Source organism: Fistularia commersonii, chromosome 16 (assembly GCF_037954325.1).
Source record: "Fistularia commersonii isolate RoL2024-O1a breed Wild chromosome 16, RoL_Fcom_v1.0, whole genome shotgun sequence".
Classification (NCBI taxonomy): Eukaryota; Metazoa; Chordata; class Actinopteri; order Syngnathiformes; family Fistulariidae; genus Fistularia; species Fistularia commersonii.
The window spans coordinates 11,543,073-11,568,202 of NC_141299.1; the positions used below are offsets into that span (position 1 = coordinate 11,543,073).

General features: G+C 39.7%; 1 protein-coding gene across 1 annotated transcript in view; it reads left to right on the forward strand.

The window, feature by feature from the left end:
• xpr1a (xenotropic and polytropic retrovirus receptor 1a) overlaps positions 1–25,130 on the forward strand; it is a 61,489-nt gene that overhangs the window by 18,823 nt on the left and 17,536 nt on the right. Inside the window, exon 3 of the mRNA XM_086161201.1 lies at positions 23,976–24,077. Within this exon, the coding sequence (XP_086017327.1) occupies positions 23,976–24,077 (102 nt within the window). The remainder of the gene's footprint in view (positions 1–23,975; positions 24,078–25,130) is intronic.

Consider the following 25,130-nt stretch of genomic DNA (forward strand, 5'->3'; position numbering starts at 1 on the left):
CCCGCAACATTGACTGCAGGATAAGTGGTATAGATTTTGAATGAATGATTGAATTTTTACTCTCTCCTATTTGATATAAGGCCATTATTAGGATTAATTAGATGAATAGAAAACTTAAGACATATCGTTTCTAACCTACAGTACAAGTACTACCTGTAACATTGCCATTGTGAGATGAATCCACTTGTGTACAAAAATATATGTGTTAAATTATGTTTTTTTTTTATAACCAATAATCTTTTAATTTCTATGTAAATGTATTCTTTGTTTGTATTGTAGTTGTTAGGGTGTGCTACAATCACTCCTGCATCAATCCTGTCTCACAGAAATTTCCCAATTTTACCTTCTAAAGCAACAACCTAATTTTTTTGTCTCTTGATTTGTCTATTCCATTAGACATTTTCTTTTCCTCTGAAAAAGTGACGTTTTACTTTTGATCAGTTTTCACTTTTCTCCAGTCACCTATCATTGTATGGAATCGAAACATTTTTAACTCTTAGCGATAGCTCGAACAGACCACAGTTGCAATCTGCAATATTTCCGTTTGAAATGCTGAGGTGTCTCCTGAGTTACTGGTTCACCTCCTTTGACTGAAATGTCCTTTTTCATGTCTGCTAATCTGCTAGCTCACAAATATCTCCCGTACTACAGAAAATATGGTGTTTGTGTGTCTCTCACCATGTTTTTCATGTTGTCCTCAAAATGAAGCTTTTTGTGCACCCTTATCGAGCAGCTGCAGCTGCCGTTATAAGAATGTTGTGGGGGCCTAGAGAGACATCTAAACGTGTTTCTATTCTCACGCGCGCGAGAGAATACACACACGCATGCACACACACTCACACACATACACAGAACGAGTATACACACCTTGTTTTACCCACGTTAAGCTAAGACATGTTCCAAAACAAACATAATTTATGGTCTGTTAACTGTAATTGGATATGTAGTGGGATTCACATTGAAATCAGAGAGCTTCTCTCAAAGCTGGGGCCTAAATTAAGATTCACTCTTCAAAAATACATTATATATTTACCAACTCTACAAAAAGTGCATTGTAAATTGTGCATCTAACATCCAAATATACCCCTATGTTTAATATTCAGCATGTATCCGGATGAAAACATGACGTTTGAATATTAAAGTGTGTGATTATCTTGATGTTCATTTTGTACACCACCAGCATCACTCACACCTAAGTACCTGTTGTTGCCGTGTAGAAATTGTATGCAAGCTCACAACACTAGTCTTTTCAGTGATATACGGCAACATGTCTAAGGTGACGTACTCACGGGTGATGATGTATTTCAAGGTATGGCAATACCTATGCTGTCAGTGTGCAGGCAATGAGATTACCTCTCTGACCCTCTCTGTTAATGGCAGGGCCACCCTGTAGGTTAATGGACACTGAATTTCTTGCACCTCGCAGTCTATCCTCACAGCATCTTCTGTGGTTACAGTAGAGGAGCCTGGCCTCTTATTCTGCCTAGATTAATGGCCCAAGCTTGGACTATTGACACAGCACTTATCTTGCTTTTATGATACCGGCGGCTTCTATCTGTAAACCTTAGAGACACGTGTGTACAGTCGGTAACCCGCACACAAACGTGCACCTCACAGTAGCTCCTGCAGGTGCATCTAAGGTACAGTTATATATACAGTTTACTGTGTGTAACCCAACTGATGTGCCCAACCCAATCCTAATGGCTCTGAGCTCCACATAAAGTGGAAAGCGGAGCAGACCTTTTATACAGCGCACACACACACACACACACACACACACACACACACACACACACACACACACTGATTGCCGGGAGAGATAATGTTATGTGATGCTTCGGGAATGGATGAGAGAATGTTTATGAGAAAACAATTATTTTATAAAATCCCTGTCAAGGTCACCCTGTAAGGTATTTTTCTTGAACAACAATAGCATATAATTAATCCTATTTCACGGTTATCTGTCACATAAACCTTTGATTCCTTGAAATGCGGTGTTGCGTCCGTCTAAAAAATGCCTGTACGGTCACATAGAAATTTTAAGAATGTTGACTCGGAATGTCTTATCACATACTCCAAATTGATGTGTTTCTATTTTAATTTCATGTAATTCAGACTTGTACTTTACCTTTCAATAAAAATTCAGTTTCACATAATTCATAATCCTATTAAAGAAAATATACACTGTTGCTCACTGTTTGCACCATATTGTTATTTAATGCATTTTATTACCATGAATGCCCAAATGCCAGATAATGATTATAGTATGAATAGTGTAATGTATTTAACAGCATGCCCCCTAAGCGAAAAGTCATTTGCCTAAGATACTGTTTATTTGTGCAGACTTTGTCAAGGTACCATTTCATTTTGCACTCCCAGACGCACTTAAGTGTGACCTGAGCATTAAGAAAGGAAGCTCAACTTGTCAGCAGGACTTTTCATCAAAAAGGAATAGCTAAATGAATTTATGTGGACATTTAGTGTCCCTGTTGTGTAGCTTAAATTTATCTGAACGTAGAGAAAGTTTGCTATTCATATCCCATACATACCAGTATCCCAGTTTCTGCCATACTGTTACTTTACCAGGCTCAAGGTGATTAATGTGGTTTACATGCAAATTCACAAAAATAGGACATGTCTTAATCGAGTAAATATTGCATTTCTACAATTCCATCGTGCTTTATAGTGTTGTATGCTTGTTTGAATTTTAGGAAATGTTATTTGTTATCTTTGAACATATCCTGTCCATCCGTCATTAAGCGGCCGTACTGAAGCAGAATTGTAAAAGCCAGATCGGAAAAACCTGCAAAAGATTTTATATGACAGAATGCAGAGAGTAGCACAGTTTTAATGCAACCACTGAAAAGCTTTGTATTAATGTTCCTCTTTACAAGTGATCACAGAGAGTGGGAATGAGAACGAACAGATAGAAATCCCTGTAGGATTGGCTTCCACTCTACCTGGAGGATCAAACACTTTGTGTGAACCAGATATCACTGGAGTTGTCAGTCACACTTAGGCTAACAGATTGCTCTGTCCAAATTTATGTATGTCTATGGGGGCGATTGTGTCTGTGTGCATGTGTGCACATGTATGTATGTGTGTGTGTTTGTTTATACTCCACTAGTGTACGTGTGCCATGTGAATGCCTGTGTGCTCCTTGTAAGTGCACACAATGCTTTGTGTGTTTGTGCGTGTGAGTTTCTATGTGTGTATATATGTGTGTGTGTGTGTGTGTGTGTGTGTGTGTGTACACGTATGTGTGTGACAGAGAGCAAGCTAGCCAAAAAAATACAACGTGAATACACTTTTTACTATGTGCAACTTTTCTCAGAACTTTAGCAACTCTCACTGTTAAACACTGATATCTCTCATTGTAAGCTATAAAGTTCCGCTTGAACAAAATGGATATATTCCAAAAACCTTGTTGTGTGTATAATATTACATGTTTTGACAATATAATACATGTTAATTGTTGTGCACCTTTTTCACATAAAGCCTTTGGGATGATTATGTAGGAGTGTGAGTACAAATAGGTCTTTGGATATTAAAGCAAAAGGATGCACTTTAAGTTTCAGTATCAGCACATCTGTTTGTTGCAGCAGAGATAATGGGAAGGACTATGGTATGGCTGCCCCAAGGACAGAGAAAATAAAAAAAAGAGATCTCTGGAGTTGACATTGGAGCTGTGTTCAAACCATAAGGTGCACATCTCATTGTCTTTAGGTATGCCTGGTGACTCTGTGCTATCGATCGCTCTCGGGTGAGTTTTACCCTCTGAGGCTCAGTTTGTGCGCAGACAATTCACTGCGCAACATGCTGGTTCACAGCGCTCAAAGCTTCTTTCTGAATATCATGTGCTTGACATCAGCCACGATTGGATGAGGTGGGAGTTGATGCTCGCTATTGGCTGACGGGGGTTAGCTATAGACTGCTGAGGCTAGGTGTCTGGTTGCCTGGATACTGCCATCCCTCAGTGTGTTAGTGGCCTTGGCAAAGTGACGGACAGCATAAGTGTTCTGCAGAGAAATTTGCCAATCTGTTGATGCTACTGAGAATCCTGTCTATGTAGTAATCTGTATCCGTCCCTTTATCACTCTGTCTGTTCCTGTTTCGTGTTCCCAGTTTTTCATTGGATGAGTGTGACGTGACCCAAGCAACAAAAGGTATACGCAAGGCTCTAGGATTTACGTTTGTGAAATTATCGAGTTTGAAAACTGATTGCTTGTTACATGTGATGTTGAAGCCTGAGGGTGGTGATAGATGTCTGGCAGTTAATGCAGGATATCTTGTCAATTTTTTTTTTTTCTCTTCAAATAATTCAAAGTGATTTTGCTCAACCCTTAGTGATGTGTGTCACTACAATGCAGGTGAAATATGAATATTTGGCAGATTCTTGACATTGTAAACCGTGACCATGCAGTCCCTTCTGTAACAATCAGGATAACTGTTGTCCTGTTGTGTTTGTAACAGTTCTGTCTTTAGAGCTGCAAATCCTCGCAACACTTTTCTATAGAGAAAATAAGAGGTTGCTTTATTTGGCCTCTGAATTCTTATTGGGAAAGTTTTTGGCCTACCTGTTAGTGTTACTGACACTGTAGTAAACACATTAACATATGCTTTAATTATGACAGAGACAACCCTCTGATCTTTACAAATATTCCCATTACCAAAAGGAAATTAACGTTTAGAGAACAGCAAGCAAAACATTTAAGAAGAAGAGTAGTAAAGATAGGGATTCATGCCCTTCGTTTACCTCTGGAAACAGAAAGAATATCGACTCATTAAATGTAATGTAGACAGTGGTCAGTCGAATGGCCAGCAGAGCATGTAAAGACAAACAGATAGTTCTCCACAACTGGACCGAAGTTCACATGCTTCATGATGTAGGACACGTGCATTTCTCAGAAGCAGAAACATCCCTGTTAGGTATATTTCTGTCTGTAAAAAGGCTTACCTGAATGCACTGTTCCCAGCAACGAACACACTAAATGAGTTTCCGTCAGCGCAGCATGCTGACATCACCTCAGCTGCAGACACCCCTCTTTTCCTTTTCGGTCGTCTCTGAAGGCCGGTGACATACGCCCATTGAACCCTTGCCTCAGTTGCCTTGACAACTGTTCTCGCTGTGAGAAGGGTACCGCTCACTTTTCCCCGTAATAGTGTGATAAGTGCAGTAATTATGTAAATTCTGCTCGGTGAAAGTGTCGCCGCCAATAAAACGTTTTTCGCTAAAAAAAAACTCCACTGGTTTAAAGTCTGTCCTTCTGTATTCATCTTGCATTGTGTCAGGCCTTCATAATCCTGATTCAGGTACTTGCTCAGCCACAGTGTTTGATTTAGGATATAGATTAAAACAGATCTGTGTGAATCTATAAAAAGATACGGCTATATGTAGTAATAGATAAAGTAGGATTCCAAAAGAGATGGAAAGATGGGGAATTCCTTCTTCCTTTAAAGTTACTTTCTCAGTGACTGTTTTGAGTTTTTTTTTTTCCCACGATCACATTTGTAATGCTTTACTTATGCTTTACTTACTTCATGGGCTTTTGTGCTTTTTCCTAGGAATTCTTTCCTCTCCCTTTCAATAACAACCATGTCACTAAGAGACAAACTCTCAGGGGCACGGTTACCACTGCAGTGTTGCTGCAGAATTTGGCTTCGGCACAGGCACTCCTATCCTACGAGACATAAAGTGTGTCCTTAGAGGCCCAAAGCTTGAAACGTAGTCTGTCGGTGTGGCGCCACTCTTCTCCTTGTTGTGTATGAGCCTTCACCACTGACCGAATCCTTAAATAAATATAACTCCAGCCTGGGAAAGCCTAGAAGTCCCACAATCGAATATAATATCGATTGAGTTCATTTCCAAACAAACAAAAACATTTCCTATTACCTATTCCATTTTTGTAACATATTATTTGCTTTTTTCCTATCACTTTTAATTTTCAAAACACAATTATGATGTTGAAAGCACTCTAGTAAATTATTTTATGAATTTCGATCCTAAGTAGTAAAATCATCCCAAATCATCAACTGGCAAGTGCAGCGTATGCATGTAGTATAAGTAACATTTTCATGCAAGTATAGTAATACTATACAGTGTAAACTTTAAAATTAATAAAAAATAAAAAAATATATATATTTGAGCTAACTGGGGAAAAGCTGAGACCGTAATAATGAGCCTGATCCAAACATCTATATTATTAGTCCAGGTCACGTATCTACCATTGCTATTACTCTATACCAAATGTTACTACAGAAGTGAGGAGGACAACTGAGGTGTGAAAACCCAGCTCTGCATGTGGTTGGGGGATGACTCAATCCCACCGTGTCTCTGAATGTATGCATGTGTGTTTGTGTGGATGCTCGGTTGAAAGGGCTCTTTTGAACTTTGGGGCAGCGCTGGTCTTTTGTTGTCTGTGTGTCAGTCAGTCACCCACGCTCTCCATAGCCCCTCTCAAACAGCCATCGTCTCTCTCCGCCCTCCTCGTCTCCCTCCTCTCTCCTCATCACCCATTCTCCAAACAGCCACAGGCTCTTTCATCAACTCTGCTGAATGAGGCTGTGAGGATGCGTATATGTGTGTGTGTGTTTGTCTGTTTGTCTGTTTGTATTAGTCTAAGCTCACATGGCTCTGTGTGCAGTGGACGGACGACGATGGGAATACGAATATTTCATCTGTAGCGATTTGACCTTTAACCTTGTATTTTGTTGTCATTCATTGTGCAACTGACATGTCATGTCCACATTAGCAGTCCAAGTCTTTATCCCTTTGTTGATGTTGTAGACACACACACACACACACACACACACACACACACACACACACACACATACTCATACACATACATACGCAAACGCCGGTTTATGATAGGAATCAGAGGGAAATCAATTTTGCCCCTGGTGTCCCTCTAACTGGCATCCAAATGACATTAGAATTCTAATAAGCACAGTAACAGCTCCGGAGATGTGACTTGATAAAGGTCACACGAGACAAAACATCGGAGGCATTAGAAGTGTGTCACAAAAACATTGCTAGAATACATCCATGCACCTTTAGCAGCTAAATTTTCACAAAACCGCTCAACTGCTCGGTTCCTTGAGAATAAAACAATTTTTGACAAAAAGGTTTTTTTTTCCAACAGCAAGCTCTGAGACTAACCTTGATAAACTAATTTCAGTATCAAAACGAATACCGGCAGATCAAGTTATCTTTCACGTAACGATCAGTACAGTTCTTGCATGATTGAAGCGTGAAATGATTTAAATGAATGCTGGACCCTTGCTATTTATGTGTAATCAGATGTGAAATTGATCGAAAGATCTCCTTGTTAAGGGTTTTCCAGAGGGACAAACGGGACACAGTAGAATTCACTGGACTGGAATCCAGCTGTATCCATGGCAATATGCTGAGACCGCTGCCCATTACTGCAAATTCTCTGTTGAACACATGCGTACCTATCACACACACACAATTAGGAATTGTTAATGAGGGGATAAACCCTTGTCCTTCATGTGAAAAGGGGGAAATGAATGAAGGGTAGATGTAGAAAAAAACGAATACATTTCCTCAAAGTAAATACATTTGGGAGTTTTTCTTGTGATACATGAAATGGGGATTTCAGGCGAAAGGATTTGTGATCGCAGAATCATGTCGTCTTGCACCAACTAAAATTCACAATATGAGGGATTTTCTCAGATTTTGCTTTTTTTTTTTTTTTAATGAATGAAAGGGTCCATCAAGGGAAAATAATAATTTTTCCTGAATCTGTTTCTTTGCCAGCGCTGAATCTTCCTTTCTCGGCAGACGCCTTCCTTGTCCCATGCTGTCTCAGCTGGCTCGACTCCGTCTCATGCTGGCCCCAAGGCCCAAGTCCACTTAGTTGTAATCATTCCTCTTTAGCTTTCCAGCTGACACAGGAACTTTGCACCGTAGCCGCCACTGTCGACTGAAACAGCTTGGGTTCATTTGCTGAACGTTGTCTGCTGTTACTGCAGCACGGGAGCTGAAACCTCTTGCACTCAGGATAATTATAAACTTTAAACTGAGCATGACCTATGACAAAGTTTGTTACCTTGAGACTGTGTGCGCCCGGAGCGCAAACACAGGAAAAGGCGGATGATTTGTTTTAAAGCTGTTAACTCTTAAGGGCAGAATGGGTAAAAATGCAATTGGTTCTTTATTTAGAAAAATCTAAATATACTTGTTAATATGCTCATGGACCCCATGTCTTTTCATATTCAGGTTTTTATTGATAAAATACACTCCGGCCAACTGAATTGTGCTTCGAATGAAGCAATGGGAACAAACATAGATGCAAGAGTCACCAGTCGGTGCTGAAAAGTAAACGCAGCAGTGACCCTTCAAGTTCAGTGTAGATTTCCTCTGTGAAATATTAACAGGTACAAACCCAGAGTCTGATAACTGCCGTAACAGGCCCGGATCTTTTACTTCAAATTCAATTAATTATTGCAATAGTTACAGTAAACAAAGTGACTTGTTGGTTTTAGTTGCCAGGAATCTGAGTAAGCTGCTGGTTTAATTGAAAAGAGCGCAATCTACCCCGCCAGCTGCGAAGATACCTTTTGAGTTAGCCCCATCCATCACCATAAAGGTGTTTATGTACAAACAGCCATCCTCAGTGGCATTTTAGGGTCCTTAAAGGACAGTTGCAACCAGCTGTAATGAATAATCCATCAGGTTTGCCGGGGCTAGCAGCCACCACCAGGGCCCTTCCTGTCACATCCATCATCTGCTGGGAGCCTCTTAGTGCAGAGGGACGTCCACTTAGTCAACGGAGTGTCATACAGGTGTGTGTCCGCAGAGACATTTTTTTTCTTGCATGCAAGTCACAAGCTATGTTGTCAGGATCGCTAGCATTAAAGAGATGCGATTACTTGATTCATTTGTGACTACTTAACACATGCATGAGACGGGAGGGGTAAAAGGTGAGGTGGAAACTAGAGACTTGGGCTGTGGCGGCGGTGATGGTGGGTTCTGTGTGTGTGTGTGTGTGTGTGTGTGTGTGTGTGTGTGTGTGTGTGTGTGTATGTGTGTGGGAGGGTTTCAACCAGGATATAGGTCCATAGGGGTTTGACAGACACAAAGAGGTGCGGCTCCCTGGGGACTCCTCTTCATCAGCCCACCCTGCTCTTTTTATCGACCTGATTAAATTCTTCCACCAGCCAAAAATGTAGTTATTATATATGATCTCTCTCTCACTTCCTTGCTCTCTCTCACACTCACACACATACTTTCACATGCACTCCGACGCACACTCACGCGCACACACAGACATATACAGTGTCTCTTGAGTATTGTTAAATCCATATGGACCCTCCCATGTGATCTGTCATGTGACCAGCTCCCATGGTAACAGAGACAAAGACTCATTAACATGCTTGATAAATACTATGTATCTCTTATATGTCTTCTGGTTCTAGAAAACATCTTTCTCATAATTTACTTAATTAAAAAAAACAAGATCATTGTCTTACGAATACATAAACAGCCCAGAAAGAGTATGAGAACAGATAGAAATTACCAACAACATCGCAATGTAGATATCATCAACCTTTTAAAATGGGGTGCAATTTACCAAACAATATTGTATTTAACATAATTGTATTGCTTCAGATTTATTTGAGCATTATTTGATTTTTTTGGGGGGGGCGAGGGGGTTGCATGTAAAAGTGCATGTTAAAAAACTCATCATATATGCAATATTTTTCAAATGCCGTAATACAGAAAATACAATACTCAATTAAAATAGAAGTACCTCTCCATTGGGGTTGGTCTTCTCTGAGATCCTGAGATCCTGCCGTCACTTTTTCCTTTTTTTTATCAAACTTGTTAACAATTTACGATAATATGTTTTCAATCTATATCAGTCATCAACAGGACTGAATGTTCCCTGCTTCTGGGCGCCCCATGTGACTTGTAACATTTTTTCAAATAAATTATATTCACTGGTGCGCACACATTTCCCTTCACAGAAATGATAAGTTAATTTAAAGGGTGTTAACAAGTTAGCCTGACAACATGTTTAAGAGGATGGTTCGTCACTGTAAAGGCTTTTTATTTACTTTACTGTGTTGTATCTCAGCAATAAAAGTGCAATGCAGACTGACATCGACTCTGAACAGACGCACTCAACCGGCGCGTCTTCTGTTTGGATTTTATAACCCACTAATCCAGAAATCAAGATACAGTACATATTAAAACTCATATAGCTAGGTAAATAAACATCTTTACATTTGTTGACATGTGGTGTTTAGTCCTCTGTGGCATCTTTTAAGGCTAAATGTGAGATGAATGGAGAGGTATCTGTATAAAAATATATTTTTGAATCCGTAGCAGTTACACAGGTCCATGGTAACGTTACATGATTCTTAAACAACTGTGATTTTTATTTTTTTTCAAGTTACTAGAAATCCTGGGCCAGGCAGGAGTGCTTTTCATACATACCCTCCCAGGGGGACCTGTGATATAAAAGGGTTTTCATGTTACCAATAAGTACCAGGAGTGTTGGTCCATCTCTCCAAAGAGTCCTGTGTCAGAGCTATTTTAAAATCAATCTATAGCTCAGTATGGACCACGGATCGAGGCATGTTCATCGGTTGTTGTTGGCCGAAGGGAAGCTAGTGAAAACCTATCCTTTTCTTCACTGCTGTTTTGTGTCCAGGCCTCAACAATCTGTAAGTGCTGCAGTACAGCGGGGCTATGAATGAGGTCTTTAAATGCCAACATTACATGCTATCATTTCCCTATCATTTTCTACCATTACCCTAATTAATATGATATAAAAGACTAACTTGATTTGATCCCAAAAATTAAGTATTACTTACGATAAAGCCCACTGACCTGCAGGTATGTAGTAATTTAAAGTGAAATCAAAATTTACCGCAGTACTGTGCAACTGTTAATGTTTCATTGCTCATTCAAACTGAGGAAGTACAGTGATACATCATCTGTCAAGGGACACATTTATGTCTATTTCAGAAATAACAGTCTCCCAGTGAAATATACTTTCATGTCATTATCTAATAATTATAAACTAAATGATGATTACACAGTGCACTGGCTCTAGAATAATTACAGCATCTGCATCTGGTTGCCCATCAGCCATGCTTTTGCCTCAAAGTCCTCTATGTCACAACATATGAAATCTCCCTGTGAAGACTTCACAAAATCCATTGTGAGAAAAAGTATCAAAATTTCGAGTTATACTTGTCTAATGTGCTTAATAAATGAATAAATATAAAGCATCTTGATTTCTGTCACACCTTTTTTTTTCCTAATGCAAATCATATTTAAAAATTCCTTCCAACCTGATTTATTATTTTTTTCTTAGTACTGCATTAAATTAAATGTTTCTGGTCCTGCCTCTTTCTTGACTCACATTTTAAAAGTAGCATTGGTTGTTTCATCTCCTATAATTCTAGTAGTTCCAACAATCTTACAACAAGTGGTTCTGTCTTTGAAAGACAGAAAGAAATGCAACAGCACATTCAAATAATGTTTATTCTTCACTTTTTAATTTGCAAACTCGCAGCATTTATATTCATTTTTTATTTTTTAACAATCCCAATTTCAGCTTCTATGTATAATGATTTGTGTCACCAGAACTATAAATAAGGTCTGGGTTTTGGATCAAAGACACTGATTGTATTATTGCTTGTCAACTGTACATGTCCTGAATCAGTCTGGTGGAAAGTGACCCCTAAAAAAACTAGAAATGTTTAAGGAAATACCATAACAAAAAAAAAAATTAGGTTCACCTGAGTGTCATTTTCCTCTATTTTGTTCTGCACTTTAGCACCTTGATGTTCTTATGAACATTCATTACATCGGCGTCCCAGAGGACACCCAACCTTCCACCGCAGCCTTGAATTTTCTAAATAATCAAGTCAAATATTTATGTTTGCACACTGTCCTCAGGTGCGGAGGGGTAGACTGATGGAGATTTTCGAGGTTGTGGCATTTAGAATGTCAATAGGAGTGTGTAAACAAAAAAAAAAACTTCTCTGCACCTAAATCATTTAATCTTGGCACACTGACAGTTTGACTTGCATAGATTCCTTTCCTGCTCTCCTTGTGCCATGTTCACATGCTATTTTATTAGATTTAATCATATGTCTGTACAAGCTTGTTGTACGATGACTGTTTTTCAGTCACCCGTGATATTTGTTGCTTAGATATTGGAGTTCGAACTGAATAACGCTGTATTTTTTTTTCAACACTTGCTTGGATATGAACAATGTGGTGGATGGCAGGAAGCTATTGAGCCCTAATGATACGTGTTCCTTTCGGGTTTTCCATACGTACTTCATTCATGTTCCAGGAAAACAAGGTTTACAATGTAGTTTCATTTTTTCATCTATCATGTGCTTATGGTTTTGGGTGTCATTTCCCCATTCATGAATGAATGCTGCTCTTTTCCTCAGTGATATGCACTGACCAGCCTAATCAGAGATCTGTGTATTGATTTCCAGGAGGACAGAAAAAGAGCTACTGCTTGCCATGCAATATAAATGTACTGAGTAGGCCTAATCAAACCTTATTGATTGCTTCACTGCTTCCTCCTCCAGTGCATTTATTTATCTATATATTTATTTTTTTTGTCTGGCACGCCTGCTATAACGTATAATTTGCTCCTTGTGTGTCACTCCAGAATTACAATTCTGTCTTTTTCAGAAAAACAGGAAAAGGATTTGGAATAAATAAACAACCACGAGCATGCATTTTATTGTGTAATCAACATAAAGTAATTCATTCCTGTCGCTATCAAAGAGACACGTCCAGACACCAACAAAAATGAACACCTGCTCATTCCCATGCATGCACATAGTCACACATCGATGTGAAAGCAATTGGCTGCAGCAGTGGAGGGGCCAGCTCCTGTCGCTGGTTGCTAATGGCTACAGGATCCAGGGGAGTGTGGAGAGACGTCGATAATGACAATGTCACTCCCTACGAATCAGCTTTCAAAAATAGGATAGGACACACACTCGCAGTAACACACGCCAGTGTTTTTGTCCTTTTGTATGCACTCACTCACACACATGCACACATTTGTCTATACCTCAAAATAGAGCGGCGCAATTTTCCTCTGAACAGAAGGCTTTTTGTTATTGTAGCCATCAAAGATCAACTTGCTCCTGGAAGCCATTTTGGCATCCAGTGTCTGAATATAAATTTTTTTAACACCTTTTGGACAGTGATTACTATATCATTTTCCCAAATTTTTATTTCCCTTCTGTAACATTTTGACTGTCTTTTGGCACTCAAGTATAATTTGCAATCATTGCTATTGCTAGTTTTTCCACATTTCAACCGTTTTTAGTAATATTTTGTCCTTTTCATTGACTCTGCCCCAGTTGAGAAGTCAATGAAATCATTCTATCCATCAGCAGCAACCGTTTCCTTTTTTTTCTTGCTATGACTAGACCTATTTTGCCAAAATGTTATCACGCTTTTGCAATAATTCTCCTCTTTCAGTGCAAAGTGGGCCCTTCTGTTGTGAAGTGTGACTTATCAACACCAGTTGAGAGTTGTTTGATCAAATGCCATTATTCATGTTGACCTGAGAGTCTTACGACATGCTGAACATATCCAGCGTAACAGCAGACCAGCCACATTACAAAACAGCCGAGGGAGATGATGCAAGTTCATGCAAAGTCAACATAACGGCTACTTTCTTCTACTTTTCCAAATGCGTGCTTATTCACACCTTATAATTGAACTTTGTTTGCCACCGAGTACACAGCATAAAACTAGAAGACGCCCCCCCAAAAAACATTTTAATGTTCCTTGTCATTCTGTATTAGTACAGGGAAATAGCCAAGTATTTTACCCGGGCTGTCATCATAGTAAAAGCAATGACCCACAGATTTTTTTTTTCGTATTTGCACAACTCCCGTCTGAATTTTACTCCTTCATGCAGTTCAATTAAAGAAAAATACGGATGATTACATCTGGCTACACAGGTGTAGCTCTATTATTGTCCTTATGTGAGAGAAGGATGGTGCCCTTTTCCCTTCCACATGGTTGCGTGTGGATCATCTGAACAAGTTCAGTGAAGGGGAAAGATGGAGGGAGTGAGGCGGGAAAAGAACACACAAGCTGGGTTGGGGTGGCGGTGATGAATTGACAACAACATTGGCAAAAATCAGCCAAAGTGCAAGATAATCTTCTCTACTTAATATCCAGGGGAGCATGAAATAGACACATCAGCAGCACAGTCAAGCATTTCCGACACTTCCTGCACAGGGCAGATAATTATTAATATAAATCCCCTATGCATAACAGAGAGTCTCAATGAAAACCTTAATGAGGCAAGACCATGTAGACCAGCCCTCAGAGATGTTCAGCTGTGTGAGCGGCCCGTAGAAGAGAGAAGGCATGAGTAGAGACCTGCACACAGAGAGTTATAGTGCTTATTTATGCTTTGTGTCTCAACACAAGTTAGTAATAAGCTATAAACCATTTTAATTAAAAACAACTTTTATTGTCATTTGATTTATTGACTCTCAGAGAAACATCTTTGCCCTCCCCTATATTTCACTTATCTAGTACTGGTATCAAATATTAGTCAAACAGCTTAATTGCTTAATGTGAAAATGGTGCTGATCTGTTTGATTCTAGTCTTTTAGCTTAACAGAACACCCTGCAGCTTGACGTTTCATAGACTCATTTCATTAGCGTCTTCATCAAACTGACCATCCCTCTTGCACCTCTTGGTGTTTATTTTGTTTCATGACAGGCTGATGGATTTTTTTGTCAGGGCTCCGTCAGCGTCATATTGGACCTTTTCAGACGTTTGTTTTCGCCCGTTGAACTCCTGCAGGTTGTAGCATGACATCAGGGAAAGCGTCGCATTAGTACAACCATACAATCCTTGATAGTTTTTCTACCACAATGTCATCAATGTCAATGTAACAAGAATAAGAATAAGAACAACTTTATTTATCCCAAAGGAAATTGTTGTGCCAGAGTTACAAGAAAAATATAACAATAATAAATAATTGGAAAAAAATTGTACAAACAGTAAAAAATAAGAGAAAAAGGGAGAATAAGAAATACAAATAAACTATAAAGTGTCTTAAGTAACAAGTGAAAGATAAGGAGTGCACAAGAGTATGAAAAAATATTGTACATGTAGCTGTTATGAAATGTAACAATGGGATATGCGGTTATGGAACTTTTTTTGTCGAGACCTAAATAAAGTCTGTGCTCAGCGATAGGAGTCTTCTAGTTAGTCTTTGTGCTGCACAGTCAAGGCCTAATGTAGTAATGACCACTGTGTACCTGAGTGCTCATTTGCTGGAACATCAAAATGTTGACCGTCATAACCGGCTAGATCCCATCGCAATATGGAATTAGGTTTGGCTTTATATAACTTTAATATTTCTAGCTCAATGAATGTTCTTCCTGCCATGTTGCCCTCAAAGCTCCGTGGTGCCGTGCTGTCTGATGACAAAAACAACAGGCTGATCTGAAAGCTAACATGTGCATGATCATGCTGAGATGCTATAATTTAAAAGCAACTGCATTTCTACAAATCTATAATAACAACTGGTGTTAAAAACTCACAACTTAGAAATGCAAAATACACATGAGCTTGTGTTGTTTAAGCTCTTAGGGCTGAGAGTTTATTAATCTTGATATCCGACAATTCAAATTTTGGTTCTGTGTATGAAACGTACAATAATTGCCATCCATCTCCTGGGTCACAAAGCCGGTTTCGCTGCAGAATGACGTTGCCACTTGCTCCGCCAATTCACTATATTTTACTGACTGACCATGGAGATGTAAGTTGCTTCGGAGAAGATAGGTTTCAAAGAAATATCATGCTCTGATCAATCTCTATTAAAAGATTTTGCCTATGAACATGCATTAGGTGGGATTTGATTACATGCAGGTAAACTGTCTCCTCTGAGGGGACAAGAGACAGAAAACTTGCAGCACCATTTGAAAGCTATCGACTTTTTTAGTATTGTGTAAAATGCGAAGCCGCAAAATAAGGGTAGTGCACTTACACACATATTTTGAACCTCAGTATGCGTGGGAAGTATCTGTATAGTTAAGCTTCGGTTTGTACGTTCACTCCATTATGTGCAGTTAAGGTTATAAATGGAGTCCCAGTGTGAGTTTGAATACTGAAATATCTATAATTTCATACCTCCCTTATTTAAGCATTGCCAGTGAAACATGGTCTACAATATGCATCGTGTTGAAACCTGATCTTGCTATCGTCACATTAGACCCGGGCTCGACACCGCAGCTAAGACCAATAACCAGATCAAATCGTCAAGGTTTGTTTGATTTAACTTGCCAGTATGGCTTTCGCTAATCTTCAAGAACAACAATTTAATGTTCATTTGTTTTAAATCTTATCAAGTGGAAGTCGTCCGAAAAAATTTTTTTTTTTTTTTTCACGGCGCGATTGAAGTCCGGCCAAATATTTCACCAGCTGAGATGAGAGCGGCTTTTTTAATTCCCACTGTTATCAGTTTGCCTTTTTCTCCCAGCCTCTATCTACCTATAGAGAGCTGTGGGGACTCGGTGAAGCTCAAGGAGAAGCTATCCTGATCTTCAAGGCATGTGTGGTGCTGGAGGGACAAAGTGAGAGGTCTGGGCCAAACTTTGCTTCGCTGACAGTGAGAGATAACAACCCACAGCGGCAGCTTTGTAAAATAAGCGGAGGCTTATGTGAAGGGACGGAAAAGGACGACAGATAAAGACAGAATTATGCAAAGAATTGTAAGACATAGACTTGCTCTTTTTTTTTTTTTTTTTTTTTTTATCCTGTTGCCCTCTGAAGAGTGCATAGCAGGAATGACATCCCTCTCAGCTGCTTCATGGGGACTTTATGTTTGTCTGATTGGAGGAATATGTGGCCTACTTCTATTATTCATCTAATTCCACCTCATCTAATTCCTCCCCTTGTTTCTATTATTCCCCTTTGACTTCATCCGTGCGTCGGACCAGACCCATTTAGCCCTCCACTGAACTCGAAATTGAGTCAGTACTTTGCTTTTGTTTCCCGAAACAAGTGCTCCGCGGTCCGCAGTCTGCTGCCGCGTGGACATCTGGGATATGGGAACTTTTGTAGCCTGATTCCTAAACACAGAGACAAATGCAAATATACAGAAACCAACACAAACACACACACACTAAATGGCAGGATTTGCACTTTAAACCTCCCTTCCCCTCCAGGCATCCAGAAGCACTTTGGAAAATGGATACATGTGTTTTTTCGGAAAGACGGCAGGAGAAAGCCTATGTAGCAACAAATGTGACCCACTTAGCCTGGTTTTCGGTAACTTCACTCATCAGCCTCCAGTGGGCTTCCAATTTAACATCTGACCCTTATTTAAAGATTTACAATGGTAATTGATGGAGCTTTTTGTTTTCTCGTTCTAAGCGGTCATTTTCTGTCTGCATACTTGATTCCTCCACGTTCTTTTTCGGACATGTATGTGACTCCAGAAGAGCGATAGCTCGTAGTATTTACTATTTGGTAAATTCTCTCTCAGACCAAATACATGCCCTAATTGAAGATTCTAAAATTGTCCATAGTTTGTATTGGAAGAGTCGACGGTTGCATGTTTTTATACGTGGCTCCGTGATCAACCCGTGTCCATTTTGTGTTTAAGCGGTGTCCCTTGACCGGTGACAGCTGGGATTGGCTCCTGCCTGAGACAATCAATCAATAAATTATGTTAGATGTGGATGTTTGCTTTATTTGCATCGCTGCGGACTTGTAAGCTTGTAGAAACTGATTCATGGTCCATTTCAGTTATTGATTTACAGACAAATCTCCGCTAGTTTCAAAGAATGGCTGGCCTTATTGAATTGCAATACACTGAAATATGTGTTTATATCTCAAACATACAGACAAAGCACTTTCTGTCAGAAATGCCGTTGATGCCACGTGTATTTCTTCCTTAATCAAAATTTTGTCTGTCTCTTTCAATATTTCTTTTTCTTTGTCCTTGACTTTCTTGAGCGTATTGTGGTATATGGTCTCTTCATATTGGTTCCCAAGATTATCTCACACCCCATCTGGCTTCTTGCTTCTACTCCAATCAAGTGTTCACTTGGCTGGTGGTAAAATACACACCACATGTGCCTCTCTTTCGCCACATCTCACTGTCACACACACACACACGCACACACACACACGCATTACTAGACAAGAGGACAGGGCTACAAATATTATCAGTTCTTACAAAGTGTTTCCTGCGTGAATCACCACTCTTCGCCAGTAGAGTTTATACCGTGGAGATGCTCAGCTTGCTGTGCGCCAAAATAGATAGTAGGCAATAGATTCGGAGCTACGGCAGTTCCTGCCCATCCTGCCTCTGGTCCTCCCGAGCTGGCAGTCAAGTTCAAGTGAGTGTGCATTCTTAATGCTCCCCTGGCCTCGATGAGAGAGATGATTGGTAGATTTAATTGTGGCTGGAGGGCCGAATGGGAATAAGCGGGGGAAAGAAAAAGAAGATGAAGCAACGACAGGAGGGGGGTGTCTGCTGGTTTTGGTGTTGCGTTTCCTTTCCTAACACCCGCCACCGGAGGAAAGTTTCATATACACACTCGGTCTTTTTCCGTCCTCAGATAAATATTCTCTCAGATAACTCAATTCCATTTGCCGTAATTCTTTGTCATCTTCTTTTCGCTCAGGGGAGGAGAGAGACAGTAAAACAGGGACTATCTAAAAATAATGGCTTTCTTTGCTCCCTTGTCAGCAATACCATCACAACATAGTTTATAACCCATGGTGGGATGTCATTAAATGGCTTAAATGGAGCTGAGAAAGAGGGACATATAATCTATATGTGCCCGTTTGTTCAGCTTTTTTTTACGTTTGGGGAGGTTGTGAGACTTTGAATACTCGGGCCGGGTGATACTGCTTCCAATAAAGATCTGGTCATTTCAGGCTTTTTCTGTGATTAGACCAAATGATGATTTATATAGACATACTTTTGTGTCATGCTTGATTAAGCCAAAGTTTTGTCCAAAAGGTGGACTTAACATTCCTTAAAAGGTACACAGTCTCATTTGCTGACTTGAGTTTTTTACCTTTTTTTTTCCCATAAGCTCCTTTTCTCTAAACCAGCATATTAGATTGAATTTGATGGGATGGAAGAACAATAAATTATGGCAAAAAGGCAGGTTAAAAGTCAACTAGATTGATTTCAGATGTCTGCTTTAATTCATATTTGTTGAATTTCCTGGCATTACTGTTTTGGTTCTCAAGAAGCGTATGCAGTGACAAATGACGCCTGAGCTGTCTTTATAAACCATACGCCTATCTTAACATTTATACATTCACCGTGTTCATTATTTCTATGCCTTGCCTATTAACAACCTTATATCTCAAGTGTGGGATGGCAGGCGAAAACAAAACAGGATGATTAAAGATTAATGAATCATAAATTCATTCATCTCTTAATTAATGTTGCAATCTCAGCAGACTTCACCTTGAATTAACTTTTGAGTCCGGTTTCGCTGATCCTGTTGTTTTTCTGTTATATGAAGGCAATCCAGCAACCTCATCTTTTTACACGCAGGAGACGTCATGTTATTTCCAGCAAGTTTTTCATCGTGTTTATCTACAGATGAGGGATGTTTGCAGAATTCGGGATCTTTGAAGAAATTAATCTTTGGGCTTTGACTCACTGTTCTTGGTACTGGCGCTTCACATGAACTGGATGTGTCCCTATTTCTGTCGAATAACATCAATTTCAATTTCTGGAAGAAAGCTGCAGAAGAAAACCTAATATAAACATAACAACTAATGGAAAAGCAGTTGTGAGTTTTTGAGGATCTTCCATCGCATCCTGCGATACGGTGTGACAAGTCTGCATCTTTACTGCTTCTTGTGCACTTCTTGCGCAATAATTCTACTGATACTTGGTTAGGGTCTGCATGAAGGATTTATTCGCCTCTTTAATGGGGTCATGTCATGGGATTCCTGTATGGAAATATAAGAAGTTGATAGTGATTTGCGTGTGTGTTAGTGTGTATGTGTGCTTTTTTGGGGGGGGCTTGGGGGTGGACTGGTTGAGGGGAAGCAGTCTCATCATTTATTTATACAATCTACAGAAGAAGGGGTTAGAGGGGGATGGGGGGGTGCTGCCGTCTACAGCCTGCCCAGGGAATACTGTAGGTCAAGAGTTGTTTTTCTTGCTACCAGCATAATTCTTTGTCTCAGCTTGGCAGAGCCACTGAGTGCAAACAATACACTGAGCCGGATCCACGGTGGAGACACCTGACAATAATAGACAAGTGTCTCTCAAATCATTATATTTTATGGTCACATTTTTGTGAAATGAATAGATGAAGATCCAGAAATTACGCCAAATAATGATTTGCAATTAAAAAAAAATGTGTATATATCTGCAAAGACAATTTGAATCAATAGCACAATTAGTCAACAAAATGAAAACCTTAAATATGATTAATGGAGAAAAAGAAGGTCAGTCAGATGTTGGCTCTTACTGCTGCCACAAACATCTTTTCTTATTTTGTCATATATTCTATTTGTAAGGACTATCTGACATCAACTGGTCTATCAGGCCTTAATACTGCATGCAATATTTCACCGCGTTATTGGGATTTACACTAATTAAATGACGCTAAATCTAGCATTGATTTTTTTTTCGCGGCTCGAGAGAAATCAAATCTTACGCTAATAGCAGTTGCGGTGCTCGGAGCAAAATGACCGAAGTTCCTCTAGACAGTTTGCAAATGGTTAAAATTTTACGAATAGAAGCTCTTGAGAAAAACCTCTATGAACACTTCATCATCTGAAAATATTGTTATTGCGATAATTTTGAACCTCACTGCTGAAATCCTTTCTATAACACAGTCTAAACATAAACTGCAAAAGCAGAGGCCTATGTTACTATGGAGCCTCGGAGGGACAGATCCATTATTGGCCCCCCCTACCTATCATCATCACTTTGACTTTAACACACGTGCACTATGAAGCAAATGCCAGGTTACCAAAAATGCAGTGGACCTTTAAACTTTGGCTGGAGTAAAAGGTAGACGGGGGGAAGCCGTGTTGCCGAGGAGAAAAGAATTTTGAGCGGATGTTGGAATAAGAGGGAATCAACAAATGTAACCCTACTTCCGCTTTTTTTATTATCCGCATTCTTATCTTTATGCGCTTTGCATGGGCAAAGTGCATCACCCCCTGCTATCTCGGGGTCCAGAGTCCAGAAAACCAATTGCTGGACTGGAAGAACATAAATTGCTGTGAGGTGAAATCGCAACGCGGTCCTGGAAAAAATTTGCATCGGCTGTTGGGAGTAAATTTCCTCTGCAGACAATTTATCATACCACTGAGATAAGGAGATGGGACCAAATACCAGATATAGCAGGTCACCCATGGTTTTGTGATTGAAAAACGAAACATCCTATGCTTTGTTTTGATAACTCACATACATTACTTGTGTCCATTATTCTCATTCACCATCTTGACGGTCCGGGATGAAGGTCTTATTTCCAATAGAGTCAAAATGAATCTATCATTCCTATTAACTGAAAAGATCAGACTATAGTAACCCCTTTCCCTTATTCATCCAGATGACTGATAATGAGAAGCCATACTGTGCAGCTGAAAGACAAGCTGTCAGATCTACATGAACACCCTCTATGTTGATTAAATTTAAGATATCCATACGCTGTAAGTGTTGCATTAATTCAAAATATTGCTGTAATTCGGTTTCATTGCATTTACACTGCAATACCGTTGATCTTGGGTGGCAGATATAGAGTTGAGGTAATGCCATTATGCGATGCTAATGATTCTTATGTGTTCTAATGCTGCTTGATGGTAAAGTGAGTGGGACAGCTGAGATGGTGAGACTTTGGCTGTGGGGATGAAATAAAAGATGACTGTGACGCTGTGCTCTCACACCTCACATACATTAACATGTCAACAAAATGAGGTTTGTGGACAAAGACGTATAAGGCAGTCAGTAGGAAGACACAAAGACAGGGACATCTGATCACTGCCTATCCTGCTTTTCTACAAGTTAACAAAGTAAATTTTACTATTGTCTATATTTGTCCATGTCCAATAATCTCTAGCACACTATAAAGATTAATGTGATGTACGGAACCCCTTTTTTGAACATCATCACAAGTGAGCAAGAAATGCGTTGAAAATCAGCAGATCACCAAAAAAAAGGACAAAAATAAATTTCAAACATGAAACCAATTTTCTATTAATTACAATTATACAATTGCTCTTAGAGCCCATTCAAAAATTATTTTGGTTTTCAGTTTGAGAAAATGTACTCAACACAAAGTGTTCATTTGTGACTCCGATAAGGCTTGCAGTGATGGATCATTAGCCATTCAACTGGACAGTTAGCCATCCCAGAGTCTGGCCACTCCGCCTAAACCGGCAGATACCCGCCCATCTGCGGCAGCCACCGGTCATCTGGCTGGCAGGTGCTGAGGTGGATGGGCCCGGCACATCGCAGGGCTGAAAGAGTTTTGACTGCTGATGAACTGCGCAATTGAGCAGAAGTGTGAGGCAGATTGCAGACCATCTGCTTCCTCTTCTGTTTCTTTCCATCCTTTCTGTTTTTTTTTTCGCATTTTTATATGTTCAGCAGGAAAATATTCTCCCGTTAACACCTTTTTATTTCACGAGGATGATTTAATCTCGGTGAAGTTGCGGAAAAGTGACCAACTTCCGCGTCTTTGGGCTTTTTCTTCCTTACATCTTGTTGTGCGGTGTTTTCCTGACAGATTGCAGTAATTCACTTGTCAGAAGGCAATTTCTCATTAAATATTTCTTGTAAAGCTGATGGACTTTTAAGCATGTGTTTAACATTTTTCACCTTTTCATTAAAAGCCCATACCCCCCTTCTACGTGTGTGTGTGTGTGTGGATATGGATGTGTATGCGGCGTGCATTTGCATTTATATCCATGTATATTGACAGACTGTGGCCTCGGGCATCTCTTCCTCATTACTTTATTGTATACAAAGATCTTTCAGTCTATGGCTGGCTTACTTTTAGAAAGAATTGTATCAAATGTCTTAGAAGACAGTTGGATCTGATACTGCAGCTACTTCATCCTGCAAAAACCCTCTTCCTGTCAGAGTCCCATTTCTTTTTGATGGAACAAAGTTAACATTTAGATGCGGTTGGCATTTTCCGGGTTAGAGAATAAGCAACTGATGAAAGAACGCGAAGGCTAAACACTTTATAAGTAATGGCGGCCTTGGCTCGGTTGGTAAAGTAGGTTTCCGTCCAATTGGAAGGTTGGCGGTATGATTCCTGACTCTTACTGTCCGCAAGAGACTTTTATTCAAAGTCTACCTGGACAAATAAAATAAATAGAGTCCGGAAATGTCGGTCATTACTGTCATTTTTGGCATCGGCTCCAAAGGGATGAACATTTACTGGCATAAATGGTGTGTGTTGAGGTAGCCATATTTTCTGACGGTACATGTGGGCCTCAGATGAGTGTCACCTTGTCTCTCTTTGTGTTCATAACGTGTATGCAATCCTGGCAGGTCTAACGCCGGGTATCCTGCTTAGATCGAGACACGACTGTTTGAAAAACATAAGGGTTGTTTGATGTGCAGAGTTTAATCAGCAGGAGGAAAGAAGACGGGAGCAATGTTTTGCCCTAAATATATGATGTCTATGATGGGGAGCAGTTACGTACCACACAAGTTTAGGAAAAACAACCGATTCATGTGATAAATGTTGAAAGAGCAGCTCTGATTTCACCTCCTTCCGAGTAATAATCTGATTTAATTTATATCTAACTTGTATGTGATCACTAAATGTTGCGGTGTATCAGTGTATAAATACATTTTTTGTGCACCTTTGCTTTTTATTTGATTTTTTTTTTTACGTTTTAGGAGCGTGTGAGAGCATTGACAGGCCATTTTATCTAATTGCCGTGTGTTTGTTAATTCTTTTCTCCCTCCAGTCACAGACGAGGACACAGTGAAGAGATACTACGCCAAGTTTGAGGAGAGGTTTTTCCAGACCTGCGAGAAGGAGCTTTTGAAAATCAACACATTTTATTCAGGTATTTATTTAATCTTACTTTAGTTTTCACATTATTACATTTAATTTCAAAGCCTCGCCAATCCACTTGGATTCAAGTTTCCATGATCTACAGAAAAACCCCCTCAGGATCTTACCTCAACTTATACTGTAAATTGCCATTGTCATAAAACAAAACAATATTTTCTATCTACATGATGTCATGTATGAGCCAGTGATTTTAAGATTCTGACTGTAATCCAATAACTATATATGAAAGTTTATTTCCTCTTTACTGATTCCAGATACACTATCAGTGCCAATGGCATTGTGTATAATGTTGATGCTGCCAGTGGTTGTCATGTTTAGGCGAGCAGTTCCTGCCTGTGTGTATTTCAGGCGGTGCTGAGTAAGACGAGATGGAGGCCATAATTTATTTTGGTATTCCGGTATCAGGAACTCGCCTTCTGGTCTTTTAACTTCAGCGCAGCAGGAAGTGGGAAGGTCTAAAGGCGGATCAGGCCTCCTCTAGAGGCTGTTTGTGGAAATGCAGGCTTTGGGTCAAGAGAGGGCCAAGGCTGGCTGGCAAGATTGTTCCATAATGATGAAGGATTACAGGCGGATGGATGGTCAGAGCAGAAAAACAAATGGGGTATAAATCAGTGCTGAACTTGTAAGCATGGCTGATTTAATGACATACTGGAGAAAACATTTTTTTCCCCTCCCTCTAACAACTTTTATTTTGTTTTGATAAGTGACATATGTCAAAAAGTGTAATGTTATCCGATATCATTACCTCGATCTGTTTTCTATTGGAGAAAATGACAGCGTAATTTATTTTCTTGGAAAGACCATTGAGTGCAGATGATGATAACAAGACTAAGTAAAACTTTCTTTTGAAAATCAAATCAAAAATACCCTTTGGTTTTTGGCAACGCTTAAGTTGTCTGGTTATGAATGATATATATCCTGGATAACCAAAGAGCGTAGAAACAGCCCCGGTTGTCATCTCCAATGTTCCGCTCAGTGCTACAAGAAACATATTTTTCGCTGGCGGACGAGGGTGTGAGGTCCATCACTTGCCCTCAAAGGCTAT